Raw genomic sequence first — 25,263 nt, forward strand, 5'->3', positions numbered from 1 at the left:
GTGGTCCGTCGCAGGCTTCAATTGAGGCCCCGGTTGAAGCCGGAAGAGAAGGCCGCGGCCTCCTCCGGCTTCAAGCTGGGGCCTCAGTTGAAGCCCACCACGGACCATGAGGGAGGTAGGTAAGCCTGCTACCCCCTTATGTGGCTCCGCCGCTGTCACCGCATGGACATCGCTGGCGCCAGGTAAGCCAACCCCCCCTTACCTGTTTCCGTCGCGGGCTTCAATTGAGGCCCTGGCTTGAAGCTGGAAGAGGCCACAGCCTTCTCTTCTGGCTTCAAGCTGGAGCTACAATTGAAGCCCCTGACAGACACAGGTAAGCCCCCTCCCCCCCGTCCCCTTACCTGGCTCCTCCGCTGCCGCTGTACGGACTGCGGCGACAGCAGAGCAATGTAAGCAAAACTCCCCCCAACGCCCTTACCATCGTCCATCGCAGGCTTAAACTTTTGGCAAGGCCTCAAAGCAGAAGCAGGCTGCACTTTGAGGCCTGGCCCTCAGTTCAAGCCCGTGACAGAGGCAGGTAAGCCCCCTGCCCCCTTACCTGGCTCCATCGCCATCGCTGCACGTACTGTGGCTGCACCACCGTCAGGTGAGTCTCCCTTCCCCCCCACTGTCCTGCATCCGTAGGCCACCCCCGACCCTATTCGTCTCCGCCTTTGTTGGAGGCAAATCAGGCCGCTCCGCTATCGCTTCTCCAAACTGAAGTGAAGAGGAGCACAGCCCTACTCAGCACATCTCTCTGACAACTTCAAACTGCACTTCAGCCCGTTTGCCACAGATATCGGATGGGTCACAGATCCTCGTTGGGGAGAAGACTGAGCCAAAATAGGAGTTGAGCAGTTCTGTCTCTTCTACCAGCATCTTGTCATCTTCGTTGCGCAGCTGGTTTACTATTCCTTTCGTCCTCTTTTTAGTGCTAACAGATCTGAAGAAGCCCTTCTTGTTGCGATTACCACCCCTCACCCGCCTCAGCTCATTCTGAGCTTTAGCCTTCCTGACACGGGGGGTCTCTAGACGCCTTATTTACCACGTCACGGCTGCGCAGTGGCGCTGCAGTGTTTATATGACGCAGCCACCCACTTGCAGCCGCATGAGGCTTTCCCCCCGAAACTGCGCTTATATGTGGTGTTGTTTTACTGTGACTTTTTTAGTTGCTTCAAGGTCACCACATTGCTTCACCGTCTGTCACTGGTGGCCTCAGGGGTTGCTGTTGTTGTTGTCGTATATAACGTACTGTCTGCAGTGAGCTCGGGTGGCAAGAGGAGAGTGTCTGTCAGCTGTTTCTAAGGTTCTACAGGTCATTTGGCCACAAACTACAAAAGTGATCTTCCTTCAGGGAGCTTTAAAGGATGCTTCTTTTTCCATTTCCATTTTGATGTTAGCTGCGCTACGTTAAAATCAGTGGAACACAGCTTGACTCTGAGGCAACGTTACTGAGCTCTTTGCACTTAAAATACTGTAGAACTATAGGCACTAGATGGATATTAATAAAATAAATCTGTAAGCTGTTAAAAGGTAGCTGGATACATTTTTGAGGTATATATAACTTTTCTTTATTTTATAAAGATAAAAAAGGGATAATCTAAAATATGCAATGCTTACAAAAGGACAGGAACTGTTAAAAGAAAAAACCCTTAGAAAGTAAAAAAAAAACTGTGATAATTCTGCTGTGTTGCAGCAAGGAAAGAAGGCTGAAGGAGAAGCTGCAGCCTGGGAGACGGCAGAACAGGCCCCATAGAGCGGCCATGTTGTCTTCCTTTTTGGTTCCCGAAATATGGTCACCCTAAGCATGATGAGATAACCCTTGTTCCCAAGGCTGTAACTTATTTTATTTAATGAAAATAACTAAGGTGGACATATTAGCTCTCTATAACAGCAATTTCCCTGCACTTGCTGAATCCAAGCCCACCGACAGGCCATTCTCAATGGAAATCACATGGAAGATGCATTTGTCTTCGTGAAACAGCAGAATGAGAGGAATTTCGGGATATGGAGACTTTGGCAAGAATGTCACATCAGGATCTCTGACAAGCTACAATGCACCCGTGTGTGTGTGTGTGTGTGTGTGTGTGTGTGTGTGTGTTTGTGCAAAGAGAGAGAGAGAGAGAGAATTTTTGTGGCCATGGAAGCAATGCAGTTAAAAAAAATGTTGGAATGGATTATTCATGGGCTTCTGTCTCTTTAAGAAGTTAGAGATGAGAGAAGTCTGGGAAAAGGGAGGGAGGAAATCAGGCACCATTTTAGTCCATGTAGTTCTGGTGTCTGTGACTGGAGGCCTCTCAGGGGGTCTTTGCAGAAGGGGAAAAGGAGCCCTTGACAAAGGGAGGTTTGATGCTTAGAGTAGACCAACCAGTCTGGTGTGCAGAGGAGGGAGAGTGAGGAAGGCTCTGAGCTGCCTTAAGGGGAGATGCTGAGGTGGCTCTTTTTACATACACAAAAGAAGGGCATAATTGTCTCTCCTGCAAAGGAGGCTCCAGAGAAGGTGTAGAGGAGGGTCCCCCTGTCAGCATCATAAAAGGACACCCGTCCCCCAGCACAGTTCAGAACCACTCGGATCCTCTTGAGCTCTTCACTCAGGGACAGACGAGGGTAATGAGGGGGGTTGAAAGCCCTATATACTCCTCCACAATACCTCACAACCCAGATCCCTTCCTCAGGACCAAGTCCAATTGAGCCTTTTCTCCTCACAGACTTTCTGGTGACCCCCACAGCCCAGTCTTCCTCACTTCCCACACTGACTTCCCAGAAATGTCTGCCTGCCGTGAATCCCTCACGTCCCAGGACAAAAGCATGTTGGTCAAATCTCTCAGGATTGTTGGGCAGATCTTGCTGTTTGTCTCTCCATCTCACGCTTTTATGGTCCTCAGACAGGATGAGGCTGGGATGAGCTGTGTCTGGATCCAGAGTGACATTTGCTGTTGGGGATGGAGAGAGAGGAGGAAAAGAGAAGGTCAGCAGAATCCTCTAGGACAATGGCGGAGGTCTTAAGTGTTAACACCCCACAGGGATCATCGATTTCCTATAAAATCAGGGAATGTGAAAACAACTCAGTATGATAACAGGACCATGAATACCTCCAATGCTCAGAGCAGAACCAACATGAAAGCTCCCCCAAACCACTTTCCCCAGACCTCTCCTCCCTTTCCCTCCCTCTGTCCTTCCGGCCCACCCTGAGTGGCCAAACTCCCCCTCCCCTGTATTCCCCTCCATTTCCCTGGGAAGCCCCCACAGCCCCTCCCATTCCATGCCCAATTTGCCCCTCCCAGCTAAGGGCTCCTCCCACATTTTACAAGTAAAAAAAAACCCACTCTCAAAACACTCAGCTCTTTGCTGCTTCCAGATCAGGGTTTTATTGCAGCCTGGCCCTGCCTCATTCCAGGAATGTCATGTTGTCTTCCCCTCCTGTCCCTCCTGAGCTTCTTCTCTTAAGAAGAAACAGACGGAAAAGCTCCAGGATGCCTTCTCATTGGCAGTGCTGGGAGCCCCGCCCCACCCCCCACCCCAGGTGTGTGTGTGTGTGTGTGTGTGTGTGTGTGTGTGCTGGGTGAAGGGGGGTGGAGGGAGGCTGGAGAGCAGAGAATTCACCACCACCCCTTGATGCTGCCTCTGAATGGGCCAACTGAGACTTCCAGGGGGAAGGAGGAGTCTCCGTTCTTCTGAGCAGAGAGCAGCCAGCTGGTGCTGCCCTCCCTCTTGGCAACAGATAAACGGGTTGTCAATAGAACTATGAAAATCTAGTATCTCGTTCGCTTTTGCAGCAGTTGGAGGCTCCACCTTGGGTGCAAGATACAAACATGCAAAGGAGCCCTTTCTCTTGCCAGTGTTTTGGGTGGCCCATTTCATTTTATACAATGCTAATATGAGACTTTTATGGCATAATGACTGCACTTGCGCTAATTCTTGGGAATTGGGGAGACAGACCTGATTCCGAAATGAAACCTTAGAGGTACATATATTGGATGACGGGTACATCTTATAGAGACCACATAACACCGGTCTTCAAGGAACTGCCCTGGCTGCCTCTACGCTTCCGGTCGGAATTCAAGGTGTTGGTAATGATGGTTAAAGCTCTAACCGGCTTGGGACCTCGATATTTGAGAGAGCGCCTCTCCTTATATATGCCTGCCCGAGACCTCTGATCTTTTGGAGGAGCCCTTCTCCGCATCCCACCAATGCAACATATACGCTATGATGGGACACGGGAGAGGGCTTTCTCTGGGGTGGCACCCCGACTGTGGAATGCCCTCCCCTTGGAGGCCCCATTGGCGCCAACATTGATTTCATTTCGACGCCAAATAAAAACATGGCGTTTTAACAAAGCCTTTGATGGTTAAACTCACTTACACATTGTTTTAACTCTTTTAACTGCTTTTATGGCTTTTTAATGATATATTCTTTTAACTTGGATCATGGTTTAATTTGTTTTTAACTGTGTATATTTATTGTTTTATACTGTATGTTTTTATCTGTACGCCGCTCTGAGATCTTAATGATATAGGGCGGGATATAAATGTTTTAAATCAATCAATCAATAAATATATTGTGGGCTGAGGTGTCCTCAATATGCGGACAACACCCAACTCCACCTGTGTTTTTCATCAAATCCTGGAGAGGCAGTGGCTGTTCTGCATCAGTGCCGGGGCCCAGTAATGGCCTGGAGAAAGGCTAGGGGTCAGCATCCACCCTGCAGGTGCTCCCCCTGACGGGGCAGAGGCCTGCGCCCAAGATTTGGGCAAGGGGAGGGAGGCTTGCAAGGCCCTGGGACTGCTGGGCGACCACCCACCCTTTCCCCACTCCACACTGATTGCATCCACCATTAGTGCGGAGGGGGAAATCATGTGTTAAGCCTTGGGGAATCATGTGTTAAGACCCGCCAATGGGGCCTTCAATGCAAGCGTTAATAGGGCCTTTAAGGAGCCCTTTAGTATGTGTGTGGGAGCGGGGAATATGGGATTTTCCCAAGGCTGGGGAAATTGTGCATTTCCCCCACTGCATTCATGGCAGCAGCAGGCAGGGAAAGGACGTGATGCAGTAAGGCCAGGTCAATTTATGCCCAAGCACTGGGGCACAGGTCTGTCCTCACGCAGGGTGCATCCGTTTGGGGATGCGAGGGCTAGACGTGGGTCCATCTGCTGCCCTCAGGGACCCAAGCGGATGTTTGCGCCATCCCTAATGAGGGCCAACAAAAAAGACTCAATCCAGACAAGATGGAGATACTGTTACTGGGTGGTTCATCTGCCCAGCTTAGTGATGTTCAACTTGTTCTGGAGGGGGTCCCACACCCCCTAAGTGATCGGTTTGTAGTTTGGGGATGCTCTCAGACCCAGAACTGTCACTTGAGCCACAGCTGAACTCACCTTTTATCATTTTAGGCTGATAACCCAACAACGCCCTTATCTGCACAGAGATAGCCTAGCTACAGTTCTCCATGCTCTGACCACCAGTTGTCTAGATTACTGCAATGTGTTATACGTGGGGCTGCCTTTGAAAATGGTGTGGAAAATTCAACTGGTCCAAAACAAGGCAGCGGGATTGTTAACAGGGGCTGGCCAACGTTGTGAAGGACATGGGGCATTGCTGGCTGTACTGGCTCTTTCATTGTATTATTCTTTCTTCTGTATCTGTTCTGGTATGTGTTATGTAGCTATGACGGTATGTGGAATGTGGGTGGGAGTGTGGAGTGCTTGGCACCGAGACTCCAAGGTCAGGTTGGGCCTCCCACCTGCAGGTTATCTCCCTGGTCGTTAGGATCATTGGGTTCAGTTGGGAGAAGGAGGGTGAAGCCCTCGCTACGGGGGGAGGGTTGTTAGGAGCCAGGGAGGTCCTGGGGCCCTAAAGTCCAAAAGGAGATAAAAAGGGCATCCTGTTTGGGATGATCCTCTTCTGTTCTGGCTTGGTGGAAGAACACCCAGGTTAAGCATGGACGGGCTGCTCGGAGTAAGCTAGGGTCTTTCGTTTATTCTTTAAGTGTCTGGATTCCCTGAGACAAGGCTAGCCGCTTTTATGGCTGGCGGTGGGTTGTGTGTTTGAAGGTTGTAGATGGAGCCCTGGCTCCTTGAAAATTGCCCCTTTGTCGTCTTTCCTTTGATCCCCTCTCCTTCCCTTCCTCTTCTCTTCCCCTCCCGCCTTTGCTGCTACTACCTCCGGCCAAAACCTTACGTGTTAGTTTTAGATGAATGGCATCCAATTTGTTTTGGCCCTTAGCTGAGTGTGCGTGTTTTTATTCTAGGAATCTCTGGCTCGTCCCGGTTGGGAAGAGGGCTAGGGCGAGGGGTGGCCGGGGAAGACAGGACGTTTGGTCCGGTGGCCTACCTTGCAGGAAGGTTGGATTGACTCCAACCTTCGTCTACAAACGTGATCATTCCAGCTGCCCTGGATATCAGTCCATGCCAAAGTGCTGGTATTGACCTTCAAAGCTCTAAAAGGCTTGGGATCAGGTTATCTGAAGGACTATCTCCTCCTGTATGGACCTGCCCAGACCCTGAGATCATCTTCAATGGTCCTTCTCTGGGAGCTACAGCCAAAAGAAATGAGGGAGGTGGCTACCATGAAAAGGGCCTTTTCTGCTGTGGCACCCCAGTGGTGGAATGAGCTTCCTAAAGAGCCCCCTCCCTCCAAACATTTACTTTGTGTCATTTGGGGGTTTGCCCTGAAATGCACCCTGCAAAATCAGGCATACATCCGAGATGAGACCAGGGGGTATCTATACATCCTATTCACCCCATCGTGACTGCGCAGTAGTGCTGTGCTGTTTATGTGACACAACTGCCAACTCACAGCTGCATTGGGCTTTTCACCCGGAAACTGTGCTTTTTTGAATGTGTCCATTTACTGCGACTTCTCCCTTTGCCCCAAGGTCACAACGTTGTGTCTTTGTGTGTCAGTGACGGGCAGAGCTCTGGGCGGATCGGGAATGCAAGACCCAGGCTCGGCTTGACAAACAGAATGGCCGCCGGCGTTGTGGTTTTTCTGGCCAGATAACCTGAAGGCCCTTCTGACGTCTGAATTGATTGTTTTCCTCACCCAGCAGTGACACTGCGGATTTTTGAGGGAATCAAATACCAAAGTAATGAATAAACACCCAGCCCTAGTAATGGGTTTCCTTGTCTCACCGATATTTCAAATTTGTATGTTTTTCTTGAAAGCATCAAGCCATTCTGTGCATATTTGCAGTTCAGATGCAGGTTGAAGTCTTTCACAGAGATATGACTTTGACGGTGCCAGAGGCTCTTCCCTCAGGGGAAAGTCAACTGTGACGGGCACCTGTGGGCTCGTGCCAATAACTTCATCGGCGTATTTTCTTCTCCAATACCCCCTTCACAGTTTTTCAACTCTTCTAAAATGTTTTGTCGTTTTTTGCTTTGGTTAATTAAGGATAAAGCTATATAGTATAATGCTGAACATCTGTCAGACAGGTTCGTCCTGGAATCCCTCTTTTATAAGCATATCATTTGCTACAGCCTTTGACTTATTAATAACCGCAGTGATATGTTGACATGAAAAGTAAAAATCTGGAGGGGTCTGGAGGAGTCTCTCCAGTGATCTGTGAACTTTAGAACTGTCCACTGGAGCGTCCAAGTTGTGCCTCTACCTATGTTCAGCCTGTATGTTTAGCAATAAATTCTTTTTTTAAAAAAAAAAAAATTTTATTCATTTTCAACACTATATAAACATAGATAAACATTTCCAAAATATAACTGAAACTAACACAATAAGAAAAAAAAATACATCAAATATCTGCTGCATACATATTGAATAATTGTTGAGTACAAATATCAAAAACTATTACATATGCCTTATCACACTACAACATCTTCATTCTTAACATAAATGTGCACCCCCCACCTCGGGATCATTCTTGAGTCCAAAATCTAATCATTTCTTCTGCTGGTGGTTTCCCACTTCCCTTAGTAAACACAAACACTAGGAACTGTTTCCAGATTCCTTCGAACTCATTTATTTTAGTTACGCCTTTTCTCCACTTAATATTGCATGTCAGTTTATCATTAATGGCTATGTCCCATACTACTTTATACCATTCCTCAATAGAATATTCCCCTTGGATCTTCCAGTTCCTAGCTATCATCAATCGTGCTGCAACCAACAAACTCGATATCAGCTCTATAGTTCCTTTTCCACACTTTATATCTTCAAATAGTGACAGCAATGCTATTTTTGGTGTTTGTTCTATTTTCATTCCCACTATTTCTTCAATTTCTGAAAACACCATCTTCCATAATCTTTGTACATATTTGCATTGCCACCACATATGTAAATACGTTCCTTTTTCCCCACATCCTCTCCAACAATTTGCTGAATGTTGATCACTTATCTTATTCAATCTAACCGGGGTTAGGTACCACCTCCATAAAATTTTAAAATAATTCTCCTTTATTCTTACTGATAAACTTCTCAACACTCTTTGTTTCCATAGTCCCTCCCAGCTCTGTCGCCCTATTTGTATCTTCAAATCTGATTCCCAAATCATTTTCTCTGTATTCTCTCTAAACTCCTTCTCTAACAATATTTTATATATTTCACTCATTAATCCTTTTGAAACTATACTACTTCCTTTTCCTTTCTCCTTACTTACTACTAATTCTTCAAACCTCGTCATCTTTCTGCACATTCTATTATCTTTAATCCACTTTTTATTCCATTGTTCTAATTGACCATATTCTAGCCAAGATAGCTTCTTCTCCTTTAACAAATTTTCCATATCTTCTCTTGTTTTAATATCTCTTACCCAATCCTTTAATTTTATTTTATTTTTCTCTTTTAATATTTTACATAATCTACCCTTTAGATCCTCTGGGAAATTCTTTAACATTATTATCGGTGCTAAGGGAGAGTTGCTCGGAAGCAGCTTCCCTTTAAATTTACTCCAAATTTCCCATTGAGTCCTCAGGAGTGGATTATCTATACTTCCAACCCACTTTCTTCCTCCATCTTTAAAAAAAACATTCTCCAGATTCATCTCTACCTTACTTATGATTTTTTCTTCCATCCAATATAAATCTCCTACTCCCATAATTGCTTCTACAACATGTCTTAATCTATTTGCTACGTAGTATAATTTTATGTTTGGGAGACCCATTCCCCCCTTTTTTTGGCTTAGGTACCAATTATTTTTATTCACTCTTGCTCTCTTTTCTCCATTACAATATTTATTAATAATATTTTGCCAACTTTTTATCTCGGTTTCTGATATTTTTATAGGTAACATCCTAAATACAAAGTTAATTTTAGCTAATATCTTCATTTTTATCAAAGCTATTCTCCCAAACCAAGATAAATTTAATCTTTTATATTTTTCCAATTTCTCTAGTACCTCCTTCTTTAACCTCGTTAAATTTTCCCTTTCTAAATTCTCTAGATTTTTTGTAATTTTAATTCCCAAATATTTAATCTCGTTCTTAACTTTCAATTCCATTCCCTTAAATTCCCAATCCTTTTCTTCCTTCTTAGTATAGTTAAACAACATCATCTCTGATTTAGACCAATTTATTTTTAACCCTGTAATTTCCTCAAATTCCCTCAACTGATATTTAATTCTTTCTAATTTTCTTAATGGATTCTTAATGGTCAATAAAGTATCATCCGCAAACATGTTTAGCTTTATTTCCCTTACCTCTCCAATTCCTTCTAATTCTTTATCCTCCCTTAGTGCCTTCGCCAAAACTTCCATAACCATTACAAAAAGGACCGGCGAGAGCGGACATCCTTGTCTTGTTCCTCTGGCTAGTCGTATCTTTTCAGTAAGTCCGTCATTTACCACCACTACCGCCGTATTTTGGGAATATAGCTGTTCTATTACATTTTTAAATTTATTTCCAAATCCCAATTTATCTATAATACTCTTTAGTGCCTGCCAGCTCACACAATCAAAAGCTTTAAAAATATCTAATGCCATAATACCTGCCTTAATATTTGCTTTTTTTATTACATTTATTACATTTAAAACTCTACCCACTAAATTATGCATATGTCTTCCTACCACAAACCCACATTGATCTGCTCCTATATATTCTGCCAAAAATTTATTTAGTCGTTTGGCCATAATAGATGTAAAAATTTTAGCATCCTGATTTATTAAAGAAATAGGTCTATAAGAATCGGGATTAGTCAAATCTTTATCTGGTTTTGGGATCAGAATTATCACTGAATGTTCCCATGATTCGGGTATCTTCTCTCCTGATAATATCCTATTATAAAGTTCCATTAATTTTGGAACTAAACAATCTTTGAAGACCTTATAATATTCTGGACCCAAACCATCTGCTCCTGGTGATTTACCCACTTTTAACTTATCAATAACCTCTTCAACTTCTCTTTGAGTTATTACTGACTCCATTAACTCCTTATATTCTGATTTTATTTCCTTCTTTATAAACCTTCCAATATACTCCTCCACCTTTTCTTGTTGAATTTCTTTACCCTTGTACAATTCCTGATAAAATTCCTGAAAAATTTTTATTTTAGCTTTCATTGCATGACAATAATTCCCTCGGCTATCTTTCAACGTTTCTATCCCATTCCTCCCTTTTTCTTTTTGTGTGAGCTTGGCAAGCAACCTCGAGTTCTTATCACTGTTTTCAAAATATTCCCTTTTCATATACATTAAATTCTTTTGAATCTCTTCTATATTTAAATTTTCTAATTGTTTCTTCTTAGCTTGTATTTCCACTAATTTATATTTATCTTTACTTCGCCAATATCTTTCCTCCAAGTTTTTAATTTCTATCTCTAACTTTTCCTGTTCTGCACGTTGTTGTCTTTTTAAACTACATGTTTCTCTAATACAGATTCCTCTTGCTACAGCCTTCATGGTGTCCCAAATGACTGACCCAGCTGTTCCTCCTTTTTCATTAATTTCCCATGACTCCGACAGTTCCTTCCGAATTTTATCTACTATTTTATTGTATTTCAATATCTTTGTGTTCAACTTCCATCTATATGCCTCTTTATAATCTTTCTTAACTGTAAATTCTAAACTTAACAAGGCATGATCAGTTACTTTTATTACCCCCATTTCCATTTTACAAATCCTCGTTGCCAAGTCTTTTGAAACAAATATATGATCTATCCTGGAGTATGTATGATGAACTGGGGAAAAATATGAGAATCCAGGCCTATTCCCGTTAAGTAAGCGCCACGAATCTAAATAATCATTTTCTTTTACTAATTTATTCAATATAGTCATATTGTTCCTCTTTTCAGCATTAGTGGGATTTGACCTGTCTCTTTTATTATCCATAACCATATTAAAATCCCCAGCTAATATAGCATACCCCTCCTTAAATTCTTCTATTTCTTTAAACAACTTTATAAAAAACTCTCTATGCCTCTCATTTGGGGCATAAACATTAATCAAAGTATAGACCTTTCCCTCAATTTTACCTTTTAACATAAGATATCTACCCTTATCATCCTTTTTTACCTCTTCTAATGTAAACCCACTTTTTTTTGAAATCAAAGTGGCCACTCCATTTTTTTTTGATGTCCCTAATGACTTTTCATAATAGGCTAGCCACTTTAATTTTATCATATTCGAATTCTCGGAGCCTTGGTGTGTCTCTTGGATCATTATAATATCTGATCCCTCTTTATTAAGCATTTGTTCTATTCTCTTCCTTTTCACGACTGCCCCTAAACCTTTAACATTGAGTGTTGATACCTTTATCTTTTTATCCATAATCACCCTTTTGAAATCTCTTCCGATCCCTTGTGCTCAGCAGTTCAAACTTGCTTACATAAAAACACAAACTCCATACATAAAACCCCCACCCTCCTACCCCAATCCCTCCTCCCCTACCTTCCCCCCCTCCCCACCCCCCCACTCTAGTCCCCCCCCATATCCCCGTGAGTCTAGTACTCCAGCCATCTACTTTAAAGGGGGAGGGGGGAGGCAGTGCTGTGCCTGGCCGGCAGGTTTCTATATTAGCATTTTTATTTGCAATTATCTCCAAACATAATTAACAATTCTCTTACTCTCCAGATGTCCCAGCCTCATTCCCTCCCCCACCCACTCCAGCCCCATCTGCTTCCCCATCCAGACCCAGCCTCTTCAGCAAATCTTTATCTTGATCCAATGAGGTTACTCTATGTTCCCTCCTCCCATATGTAAATCTTAAAAAAACCGGGTAACCCCATGCATAAGGAATTTTATTCTTCATTAATGTTTCCGTTATTGGTTTAAGACTACGTCTCCAATTTAATGTACGTTGAGAAAGATCATTGTAAATTTGCACTGGTTTGCCTTTATATTATATCTGATTCTTAAATCTCAATTCTTTAATAATTTGCTCTTTTTTATAATAATTACCAAATTTCACCAAAATGTCTCTTGCCCCTTTGTGGTTTTGCCCCCCCACACGATGGACTCGATCCGGATCCAATCCGTCTATTGATATATCAGGCATCAGCTCCTTGAACCAGTTCACGATGATTTCTCTAAGATCTTCTCCCTGCGACTCCTTTAGCTGCTTTATTCAAAAAGTAGATCTACTAGATTAATCTTCCAAGGCAATCGATCACAGTACCCATTCTTAAAATTGTATATTAGTTGATTTCTCAAAAGCCTCTTATTTCTTCTGGTCCAAATCCGCTTTAGCCTCTATCTTTTTGATCTTATCCGAATTTTCCGCCTTTTTATCCAATAAATACACAATTGATGTCTAAATTCACTCATATGCTGATCCATTTTTTAAAAATATAACAATGTTATTTTCAGCTATAATGGGCCTGATCTCCATCAACGAGGGAGGGTTACTACCACTTTCTCCTCCTTCAGTCATATTTTTTTCTTTATTTGGTATTGTATCCAAAGGGACTGGGTCTTTATCTTCCTCCTCTTGCTCAACTACAGGGGCTGTCCTTTCCAGGAGGGAGAGGTATGCAAAATTATGATTTGAAAGTTCCTTTTTTTATGATTTGAAGGTTTCTTATTTTTTTTTTCTTCTTTTTTTTTTCTTTTTTTCTTTTTCTTTTTCTTTTTTTGTATATTGAGCTTTGCCCAACTTTTGATCTTTCTTTTAACGTTAGGCATGGGACTCTTCTGGGTAGGGCATAAATCTTAGAGTGTAACTCACTTCCTTAGCAACTTATGCTGGCTTCTCTGTTATATATCAAACACTTTTTCCTTCTTCATGAGGGGGGGGGGGAATATCCAGTTCACAACAGCATTCACTAGAGGGGATCAGTTTAATCATTCGCAGCCTCTCAGCTTCCCACATCTCCCTCACCGAATGCCGAATGCAGCTTCTTCCACCTTCTCTCCCCCCCTTCTCACCACGCCAATAAATCCAATCAACAACTTCCACCTTACAAAGCCAGCATTTCAATCTTTCCCATGTGAGATAAGAATGAAAGGTTATAACACAAATCAATGTCCAGCAAGCATAAATTCCTTCTTTTTAAACTGCGTCAGTGTTACTTTCGGTTTCGATAGTGTTGCCGTTTACACAGACATTGTATTAAATATCAATCATCTCACCTCCCTTCTTCAAATCTCTCTGCTTTTCCAGCTCCTGTGACTTTTATAATCATTTTCTGTCGTTTGCTCAAAGATTTATGCCCATTAGAAGAGAGATAATTGCTTTTTCCGGTAAACGCCGCTTAGAGCCTCAGAAGAAACCCGCCATTGCTCAGGCGGCCAGCTCCGCCCCCCCTTAGCAATAAATTCTAACATTTTAAAATACCAGTGACCAGGCCCAATGCTGGTCAGACCATCCTGTCTCTTTGAATGGTCCTCAGTGAGATACCTCTGCCTGCTCAAGTGTGCATGGATGGCCAGAGCTCCACATGACTGGGAGCTTTGCTTTCTCACATGTCCTGATTGCATGGAGCCCTCCCTAGGCACAGTCACCTCTATACATGGACACGTCTTGCAAAAGTGCGCTTGAATGCAAGGGGGAAGTATGGAGGGGAGGAGCCCATAGCTCCACCCCCCTGTCTGTGCCTGCTTTGTTGATATGGAGAACCCAACATCACTACAGAGTTGCTGATTACTCATAATTAACCTGTTTATCGTTCCGAAGGACGCAGGACAGAACGGTTTAAGCACAGTGAAATGAAGCCAGTGAAATATCTGACCAGTCCAGATCTCTCCAGCGCATTTGGTTCACATTGGTTTTGTGAACCGCCATGGAGCTTCTGCTATTGGATGGTACAGAAATGTAATAAATAAATAAACCGGAAATGTACCTTTCATCAGAGGTAGTCCAGTTAGCAGCACATCTGGGGAAGGAAATGATAGAAACTTTAAGAGGCCCATTATGAATCAAGTAGAAACCAATCCGGTAAAAGGGAGATCCTCTTCATGACTTTAAACTGATTCCAAGTAACAGTACAATTCTATGCGTGTTTCTCAGTGTTTCGTTCCATCTGAAGCCAGTGGGGGAGGCTCGTGGGGAAGGTTACCAAGTCAACCCACAACCGCACCACAGGCCATGGGTCCGGAGTGGCTTCTTAACCACCCCAACAAGCCACCCTCCCTAGATTCAGACGACACGAGAAGCCTTTGCCCAGCCAGAACAACTATGCAAACCAGGCCAGCACTCAACAAGCCCAAGCCACCGGGGCTTAGTAGCCACCCTGGAGTCATGCAAACTGGCCCAGTAAGTCCCATCATGTTCAGTGCAGCTTAACCTCAACGAAGCACATCTAGGACTGCAACCGAAATAATAATAAAAACAAAACTTAAGAAAATCCTCTGTAGAACATAAGAAATCAGAAGCAGAAGGCAGAACTAGGATAGAGGTTGTATTTCATTCCCCTTCCTATGGCGAGAACAGCCCACATGGGCTACAATTCAGCCTTGTAAATCTTATATACCTGAAGCTCCAAAAAGATTTTTTTAAAATTCCTTCCACTGTTCCTGTGTTTGCTTCGTTGTCATTCAATACTCATGAATTCGTAGCCATTTAAACCAGGGGTCTAGTTCTAATCCAACCTATGGGGCACCACAGTCCGGCCTGCACAGCCTCTTGGTCTTCCTCCAGGGGAATGAGCTGAGTCTCCAAGCCCCCCCTCTGGAGGAATCCCCTTGGAGCCCCCCCCCCCACAGCTGTCTCTGATCAGGGATAGTAGTGGGCATGTGCGGCAGCCTGAGCAAGGGCACTTACCTGGGCTGGATTGAGTGACCACATTACACCAGTTTTAAAATCTCTTCACTGGCTGCCAATTAGTTTCCGGGCGAAGTATAAAGTGTTGGTTATCACCTTTAAAGCCCTACATGGTTTGGGTCCAGGCTACCTGCGGGATCGCCTCCTCCCATACAATCCGCCCCGCACACTCAGGTCCTCTGGGAAGAATTTTCTCCAGACAACAAAAACAAGGCTGACCACTAGTACCCAGAGGACCTTTTCCTCTGCCGCTCGCAGCTAATGGAATGACCTGCCAGGAGAGATTCGTCAACTTCAGTCTTCCGGATTTTAAGAAAGCTATAAAGACGGATCTCTTCCGGCAGGCCTACGCAGTTGAATTTTAAGATGCCTTTTAATAATGTGCTGCTTTTAATGATGTATTAGTTTAGAATGTTTTAATTACATGTATTTTATGGTGTTTGCATTTGTGTCGTACCCCGCCTCGATCCAAAGGGAGAGGCGGGTAACAAATAAAATTATTATTATTATTATTATTATTATTATTATTATTATTATTATTATTATTATTATTTCTCACACATGGAGCAGTCCCAATGTGCACCCCTTCTCATCCCCATGGCTATCTCCAATCTCAGAACAGAGACAGGAGCATGGATGAGAGCAGAGATAATGGGGACAATGGGAATGAGTGGCAGGACTGACCTTCCCTGTGCAGGGGATTCCCAGCACCCAGGCAGCATCACATCAGATCATAGGGATGGATTCGGAGGGGGCTGGACCTCTTTCTCTGTCAGGGGAGGAGGCACCGTTGCAGACCTCCTTCCAGCATCAGTGGGGGGAAAGGAATGGGGTCCCATCAGCTGCCCCGTAGTGTGTGAGGTGGAGGGCAATCTGGGCCCCACCCCAAAATAGCTCTGCAGCCTTGATTTTAAAAAAGGAAAGGGAGGACGAAACGGACAGTTCTCACAGTGGAGATCAGTGATGGGGACCCTGAAGAGTGAAGGGAGACCATGGCTATTGAATCCGTGAATGAAGAAGATGGTGTCAGGGGTAAGCAGCATGGAAGGAGAGGAATCAGTGGACAAAATTCCCAATCGAGAGAAGCAGTAGGGCCCCCAAAGGGAACTCATTCCTTATCTCTTTCCTGCAGTTTAGATTCATGAGTGAGGGATATTAGGGCTTTTCTGGTAGCACCGGCAAATAAAAGCCAACCAGCAGCCTACACTGGCTGGTTTGACGCCCAATGTAAGGCGGCTAAGAAAAACCTGTCTAGGGAAATAAGGGAATTCCGCAACAAACCACCTGAAGAAGCCTTAGGAAGCCTTATAAAATGTAGGTCGGATTATAAAAAACTGCTTAAAAACAAGAAAGAAAAATACACTAAAACTCAATGGCAGAAACTAGAACAGGCAATTTCAGAGCGGAATGAAGGCAAATTTTGGGACCTAGTTTCTCGGGGCTCAAATGAGATAAGGTCAACACTGGACGTATCTATCTCTGCACCAACTTGGGTCAAGTATTTTTCTAATATATTTGATGCCCAACCCTGGCAACTGGGTGAGCCAGGGGCACATCAAGAACTATCTAACCCAACTGAATGGCAACCGGTCACTAGCAGGGAAATAAAGACTCTTGTCTCACGTTTGCAACTTAAGAAGGCTCCTGGGGAAGATCTCTCACCTCCGGAGCTTTATAAAGAACACTCAGAATGGTGGATACCAATCCTTGCTGCTCTGTTTATCAGGATTAATAACACCGGACAAATGCCCCCCGGATGGAAAGTGAGAATCATCTCCCCAATTTATAAGAAAGGAGACAGGAATGATCCAAAAAACTATCGGCCGATCAGTTTGCTGGACGTCTCCTCAAAGTTATATGCAAGACACTTACTTCAAAAATTACTTGATTGGCTAGAAACAAACCAATTTATACATGAAGAACAAGCTGGTTTCAGAAGCGGATATAGCACCATCGATCAATGTTTTACTCTGAATTACATCATCAGGAAATATACCAAGAATATCAAGAGTCATCTATATGTCGCCTTTATTGATTTTTCAGCCGCCTTTGATTCAATAAATAGAAGTAGATTATGGGAAAAACTACAAAGCACCAATATTGACCGTAGACTATTGATGCTGATAAAAGAGCTATATAGTAACACTGAAATGAGGGTTAGAGTTGGCCTAAATGGCTTTCTAACAGAATCCTTTAAAACAACCCGGGGAGTTAAACAAGGATGTCTCCTGGCCCCTTCCCTCTTTAACATCTATGTTAACAACCTAGTGTCACAGTTAGCCCAAGTAAACTCCCCTTCCCCAGTAATCATGAACAGAAGGATCTTTACTTTAATGTACGCAGACGACATAGCACTAATCTCTCTCGCGCGTTTGGGCCTGAAAAAGCTTTTAGGTACTCTCAGCTCTTATTGCAAATCTGAAAACCTGGCAATAAACTATACTAAGACAAAGATAATGGTCTTCGGCAGCCGCAGACCTACACACAAATGGACTTTGGACCAACAGGTCATTGACCAGGTCCGCTCATTTAGATATCTGGGTATTCTCTTTAGTGAGTCCCTCTCCTGGAAAGGGCACAGGGAGGCAGCGAAATTGAAAGCACAAAAAACTATAGGGGCTCTAATGAAGTTTTATTATAATAAAGGGGGACAGTTGATCGAACCTGCCCTAAAAATCTTTAACACCAAAGTAATAACGCAGCTGCTCTATGGGTCTGAAATCTGGGGGGTCTGACAACACCACGACCGAAGCCTTGGAGATTGTGCAGAACAACTTCCTTCGAAAACTTTTCTCTCGTCCATCTGGTACCCCTGCAGCTTTTTTGCGCACAGAAGCTGGTAGTCCTTCAGTTAGGGCAAGAATTGAGAGTGCGCAGCTAAAATATTTTAAACGAATCGCCATCTTGCAAAATGAGCGTCTTCCTACCAAGTGTTTTCTAGAAATGGATAACAATTGTCATTGGACAGTAATAGTCCAAAAGCTCTTGTATAGTTATCATCTCCCTGAATTGAAGTTTGCTCTAAGCATGGATAAGAAGCAACTAAGGGATTGGTGTTTTGGGGTAGATTCCAGGAGGGACCTGCATTCTCTTGGTGGTTCCCTCTTCTAAAGACAGAACACTATAGAGCATGTTATCTGTCCAAATTGAGGCCACTGCCCCTGAGAAATGCTTTCATTGAATTGAGGCTTCAAGTGATGCCAACTGCAGTGCTGGATGGACGCTACCACAAGGTACCATTTGAATCGAGATTATGTATCTGTGGTCAACAACAAGTGGAAGACATAACACACTATATGTTAACTTGCCCTTTGTATAGGGACCCAAGAGAGAGACTCCTGAAACTGCTTCTGACTCCTTCTCGCGTCTTTATTAATCTTATTCCTGCTATCCTCCCTTCCTTGCTTCATATTATTAATCTTTCTCTGTCCTCTGGTTCATTTCCTTCTGCTTTTAAACATGCTACAGTCTCTCCTATTCTCAAGAAACCTACTCTTGATAGGCTATCTCTGTCTAACTACCAACCTGTCTCTTTGTTGCCGTTTGTTTCAAAGATCCTGGAGCGTGCGGTCTACTCTCGTTGTCTTGACTTTCTTTCTAGTAACTCTGCTCTGGATCCTTTTCAATCTGAATTCCGTCCTTTGCATTCCACCGAAACAGCCCTTACTAAGATCACCAATGATCTCCTTACTGCCAAGTCTAAAGGCCATTATTCTGTTCTTATTCTCCTTGATCTAACTGCAGCCTTTGACACGGTTGATTAAGATCTTCTCTTAGATTCCCTTCATGACCTTGGATTTTGTGGCTCTGTCTATAACTGGTTTGCCTCCTATCTAGCGGGTCGCTCTTCCAGCGTGTTGGCTAATGGCAGCTCGTCTTCCTCCTTTCCCCTTTCAGTAGGGGTTCCGCAAGGCTCGGTGCTTGGCCCGTTGTTGTATCCTTATACATGTTGCCCTTGGACAAGCTTATTCAATCTCATGGCCTCCAATATCATCTGTACGCCGATGATACACAACTATATCTGTCATCTCCGGAACTTTCTCCTGATGTTCACGATCGTATCTCGGCATGTCTTTCAGATATCTCAGCTTGGCTGCTTCATCGTCGTTTGAAACTTAATATGGCAAAGACTGAATTGCTTGTTTTTCCTCCTAAACCTTCTCCTCATCTCATTCTCTCTTACTGTCAATGATGTTACGCTCACTCCGGTCAAGGAAGCTCGTAGCCTTGGCTTTATATTTGACTCCTCGCTCTCCTTTATTCCTCATATTGAGGCAGTAGCTAAATCTTGTCGTTTTTTCCTGTATAATATTGCCAGGATTCGATCATTTTTGTCGGTCTCTTCTGCCAAGACGCTTGTTCATGTGCTGGTTATTTCAAGGTTGGACTACTGCAACCTTCTTCTCTCTGGCCTTCCTTCTTCTCACATCAGTCCTTTGGTTTCTGTTCACCACTCTGCCGCAAAGATCATCTTCTTGGCTCGCCGCTCTGACCATGTTACTCCGCTTCTGAAATCTCTTCATTGGCTTCCAATTCACTTCAGAATCCAATATAAACTTCTCCTGTTAACCTTCAAAGCTTTTCACGGTCTAGCTCCTTCCTATCTCTCCTCTCTCATCTCACACTATTGCCCCGCTCGTGCTCTTTGCTCCTCTGATGCCATGTTTCTCGCCTGCCCAAGGGCCTCTACTTCCCTTGCTCAGCTTCGTCCATTTTCTTCTGCTGCCCCTTACGCCTGGAACGCTCTTCCAGAACATTTGAGAACTACAAGTTCAATCGCAGCTTTTAAAGCTCAGCTAAAAACTTTTCTTTTTTCTAAAGCTTTTAAAACTTGATTTTGTTCTGACTTTTATACTGTTAGTTTTACTCTACCCTGTGCCTGTTTGGTGCATTCTCTTCCCCTTCCTATTGTTTTATTATGATTTTATTAGAATGTAAGCCTATGCGGCAGGGTTTTGCTATTTTATTGTTTTACTCTGTACAGCACCATGTACATTGATGGTGCTATATAAATAAATAAATAATAATAATAATAATAATAATAATAATAATAATATGGAGGCATGAATGCCCAAGCAGAAACAGTTCTTCCTCCTTAGCGATACCAACAGTTATGTCACTCATAATGAGGCCCTGTTTGCACTGGCAGCGAAAACGATTAGGAAGAGAGAACTAGATAAAATTGCTATAAACTGCCACGGAGACTCAAAGTGCTGAGCGAAATGAGAGCTTTAGTCACAGTAAATTCAAGCTTGTCTGTATGGTTCTCTTGGCTATTTTAAACTGTTGTGTACTTTTTTAGTTGTATGCTTTTCTGTGGATGTATTTGTCATGGCCTTCGGCTAGCACAATAAACTGATGATGATGATGATGAGTGAGGGATATGGAGTCAAGAGTAAACAGAGAGGTTGATACACTAAATTATTCTGAATGGTGAAAACCCAAAGCAGAATTGGAGAACCTTCAAGAAACCTTCTCCAGTCTGAGCGGATGGGCAACAAAATGCACTCTGGGTATCCCTGGAGGAAAAGGAAATGGTGGCCAGGCTGCCCAAATGGAAGCCTGATGTTTACTACCACCGTTTGTAGCACCAACAAAATAAAATAAATTAACGCCCAGCACTGCATCCCTGCAGCCCTGCTTCCTTACCTTGGAATTGCTTCATGACTCTCTCCAGAAAGGGATTTATTTCATGGAAGTCCCAGATCTTCTGCTTCAGCTCTGGAGGGAAAGCTGCTGGATTCTCAAATGCCTCCTTCTCACTCCTGGTGGCAAGGAAAAAAGGTAACCCACATCCATTCATTCCAAACGGAAATTGCAGAAAGCTCAGAACAGAGAATGGGCAACGTTTGTTGGGGGAGGGAGCATCAGCCACACTGGCCCATACAGAACCCTTTGGGAGCCACACCAGTGAGCATGGCTGGGGGAGGGAGGGTGAGCGGGGCGGATGGGATGCTTGTGTTTGTGTCTAGTTAGGGTTTGTGGTCTGTGTTTTGCCTGTGCTGGGGGGTTGCCTGTGTTGTTGTTTTGGGAGAAGGTTTGGTCTGTGGAGTTTTTGTATGTGTGTTTTGGGGTGAGATGTTTTGTGGGCAGAGAGGAGCCTCCAACCATGTGTGATGGAGGGAAGGAAGAAAAGGAGTGCTGGTCCCTGTTTTAATCACTGAGATGTTGGAGTCCATGAGATGTTGGAGACCAATGTCCTCTGCCCAGGAGCATGGTGGGAGCCATGTGCTTCCCATGCGATCCAGACCCTTCCCACCATCATGGAAATGAGTGGGATCCACTTACCTCTGCAAGGTGTTTCTCACGTCCTGCAAAGAAAGGAGAGGGAGAAGAGGGAACTCAGTGCCTGCCAGTCACCCATTTATGGTACCCTCGTCCTTCTCATGCTCAAGTGCTGATGCTTCCACATAGCACCCCCCCCCACTCAAGGACTATGAGGAATAGATAAAACATCCTACAATGGGGGTTCAAGAGGCCTTGGTCAAACTCTCAGGCTTTCACAAGAGACAGACACTGATCTGCATTTTAAGGCAGTGGTCTTCCACAGGTCCAGATCCAAGAACCATGATGGACCCCAACCTGCAACATGGGCCCCACTTTCAAAATTGCCCAGCAGGGTGGCAACACCTTTGCAGTGACCCATCTGGACTGATCTTGTGACCCACTTTTGGGTCACAGCCAACCATGTTGGCCTATTTCCCTGTGCAGAGTCACTGACAGTTTAGAGTCTCTCTTTTAGGACAAGAAAGTACTCCAAGATGGGGACATTTCCATTGACAAAAAAGAGGAATGCCAGCAGTGACAGTGCTTCAAGCCCTGGCTTCTTCAAATAATGGGAATTTCCACAAACCCACAAGAATATCATAGAATCATAGAATCATAGAATAGCAGAGTTGGAAGGGGCCTACAAGGCCATCGAGTCCAACCACCTGCTCAATGCAGGAATCCACCCTAAAGCATCCCTGACAGATGCTTGTCCAGCTGCCTCTTGAAGGCCTCTAGTGTGGGAGAGCCCACAACCTCCCTAGGGAACTGATTCCACCGTCGCACTGCTCTAACAGTTAGGAGGTTTTTCCTGATGTCCAGCCGGAATCTGGCTTCCTTTAACTTGAGCCCGTTATTCCGTGTCCTGCACTCTGGGAGGATCGAGAAGAGATCCTGGCCCTCCTCTGTGTGACAACCTTTTAAGTATTTGAAGAGTGCTATCATGTCTCCCCTCAATCTTCTCTTCTCCAGGCTAAACATGCCCAGTTCTTTCAGTCTCTCTTCATAGGGCTTTGTTTCCAGACCGCTGATCATCCTGGTTGCCCTCCTCTAAACACGCTTCAGCTTGTCTGCGTCCTTCTTGAATTGTGGAGCCCAGAACTGGACACAATATTCTAGATGAGGCCTAACCAGGGCCGAATAGAGAGGAACCAGTACCTCCCGTGATTTGGAAGCTATACTTCTATTAATGCAGCCCAAAATAGCATTGGCCTTTCTTGCAGCCATATTGCACTGTTGGCTCATATTCAGCTTGTGATCTACAACAATTCCAAGATCTTTCTCATTTGTAGTATTGCTGAGCCAAGTGTCCCCCATCTTGTAACTGTAAATTTGGTTTCTATTCCCTAAATGTAGAACTTGGCATTTATCCCTATTAAATTTCATTCTGTTGTTTTCAGCCCAGCACTCCAGCCTATCAAGATCACTTTGAAGTTTGTTTCTGTCTTCCAGGGTATTAGCTATCCCACCCAATTTTGTGTCATCTGCAAATTTGATCAGCGTTCCCTGCACCTCCTCGTCCAAATCATTAATAAAAATGTTGAAGAGCACTGGGCCCAGGACTGAGCCCTGCGGCACCCCACTCGTTGCCTCTCCCCAGTTTGAGACGGTTCCATTGATAAGTACTCTTTGAGTCCGATTCTGTAGCCAACTGTGGATCCACCTAATAGTTGTTCCATCTAGCCCACTTTTAGCTAGTTTGTTAATCAGAATGTCATGTGGTACTTTGTCAAAAGCTTTGCTGAAGTCAAGATATATGACGTCCACAGCATTCCCACAGTCCACAAGGGAGGTTACCTTATCAAAAAATGAGATCAAATTTGTCTGACAGGACTTGTTCTTGACAAATCCATGTTGGCTTCTAGTGATCACCACATTGATTTCAAGGTGTTTACAGATTGACTTCTTTATAATCTTCTCCAGAATTTTCCCAGGGATGGATGTCAGACTGACTGGTCTGTAGTTCCCAGGTTCCTCCTTTTTGCCCTTTTTGAAGATAGGGACAACGTTAGCCCTCCTCCAGTCATCCGGCACCTCACCCGTCTTCCATGATTTTCCAAAGATAATAGACAAAGGTTCTGAGAGTTCTTCTGCTAGCTCCTTCATTACTCTTGGATGCAGTTCATCGGGCCTCAGGGATACACTCATTCATTGGAGAAATTCGATGCTAGGGCATTCTCCATAAGCGTGCAAAATCAAAACAATCTGTTATGCAATTAGGAGTATTTAACAGTGCTGGGGGTGGGAGGAGTTTAGAGTGAACCTCCCAGATTGGGGGTGGGGGAGGAAGGTTCCAAGGGGTGGGTTTCTCTTAGAACAGGGCAGTGAGACATGGGGCTTCTCTAAATAAGTGATTTATAGCATGCTCCTGACTGGCCTCTCACGGAAGTTTGGGGTCTTTCCGACGATGTCTCCTGCACCTTCCCCCATTTATTCTGTTAAAAGAAAACCCCTGGATATCCCGATTCTTCAACTACATCTCAAGACTTCCCACCATGTGCAGCCAAAGTTGCACTTCAAAACCTCCACTAGAGGGCGCTGTCCCCTTCATTCTTGCTATGAGCACCAGGAGAATGGAGAAGTTTCTAATTCCAGGCCAGCTGGTCATCCCTCTCCTGAGGGTGCAGGCAAGGAGGCCACTATTGGTCCAAGAACCTCCTGAAACAGGGTAGAATTTCAGGGGGGCCTCTGGGACCCATTCCTGAAGCTGAATTTGGGGTGCATTGAAACTCCTGAGTCTCAGCAGGGGAAGGAAAAATGTCTCTGTTTAAAAGAGGGAGGTTGCAACGGATCTCCGCTTGTGGCAAGGTGAGAACCTGAGCAGCCAGACTGGCATTGGGAGGGAGAAAGCTTCTACACCTGAGCCAGGCAGGCTCTTTATTTCCATTAAACTATTACTCCTATTGGCTGGCTGGGCTTCTGGTGCAGGGGGTGCTCCTCCTCGTCCTCTTCTTCCTCCTCCAAGCCACGTAGCCTCCTACGGGGAAGCTGTTGTTGCCTTGACTCGACTTGCTCCAATGTGCCCGACAGACAGTGAATGTGTGTATGGGTGTGTGTGTGTGTGGTGCCTCCTCCGCCTCCTCCTCCTCCTATTATTATTATTATTATTATTATTATTATTATTATTTATTTATATAGCACCATCAATGTACATGGTGCTGTACAGATAACACAGTAAATAGCAAGACCCTGCCGCATAGGCTTACAATCTAATAAGTTGTAGTAAACAATAAAGAGGGAAGGAGAATGCAAACAGGCACAGGGAAGTGTAAACAGGCACCGGGTAGGGTGAAGCTAACAGTATAGAGTCAGAACAAACTCAATATTTGAAGGCTATAGGGAAAAGAAAAGTTTTTAGCTGAGTTTTAGAAGCAGTGATTGAGTTTGTAGTTCTCAAGTGTTCTGGAAGAGCGTTCCAGGCGTAAGGGGCAGCAGAAGAAAAAGGACGAAGCCAAGCCTGCTGTCCTCTCTGTGCTGCTGTTGTGGCGTTTATGCATTTATATTTACTCATTTATTATCACACGAAGCGCTTTTCTCCTGCTGCTTTGTTTCCCTCTCTCTCGGCATACAGATCAAGGCAGGAGAGGTGCCTGAGAGGACATTTGAGTTCAGATTTTAAAAATTCGCTATAAATCACTGCATGCAGGGATCTGATCCAAACTTGGCCAGCCTAAAGTCCTCTTTAAAAGCTGCCACAGTGCCAATTTTCATGTGTTTATCTTTACAACTGAGTGAGGTGTAAGCATGTCTGTTACTTCCCATGTAGCAGTTACCCAACAACGGAGCGGTTTTTCACCAAACTCTCTTGTGGTGCGGAGAGAGGGACCCACTCTGGAAATTGGGGTGGAGAACCGCCTCAATGTAGCTCCGTCCT

General features: G+C 44.2%; 1 protein-coding gene across 2 annotated transcripts in view; it reads right to left on the reverse strand.

Moving 5' to 3' along the window:
- Nucleotides 1-2,066: 2,066 nt before the first annotated feature.
- Nucleotides 2,067-25,263, reverse strand: part of LOC134396053 (zinc finger protein RFP-like) — a 28,042-nt gene continuing 4,845 nt past the window's right edge. For both annotated transcript variants that reach the window (XM_063122400.1, XM_063122398.1), the window contains 4 exons: nt 21,411-21,433; nt 20,772-20,887; nt 14,203-14,235; nt 2,067-2,912 (listed from right to left, as the gene is read on the reverse strand). In XM_063122400.1, coding sequence (XP_062978470.1) covers nt 2,395-2,912; nt 14,203-14,235; nt 20,772-20,887; nt 21,411-21,433 — 690 coding nt within the window. In that variant the 3' untranslated portion in view covers nt 2,067-2,394. The remainder of the gene's footprint in view (nt 2,913-14,202; nt 14,236-20,771; nt 20,888-21,410; nt 21,434-25,263) is intronic.

Source organism: Elgaria multicarinata, chromosome 3 (assembly GCF_023053635.1).
Source record: "Elgaria multicarinata webbii isolate HBS135686 ecotype San Diego chromosome 3, rElgMul1.1.pri, whole genome shotgun sequence".
Taxonomy (NCBI): domain Eukaryota; kingdom Metazoa; phylum Chordata; class Lepidosauria; order Squamata; family Anguidae; genus Elgaria; species Elgaria multicarinata.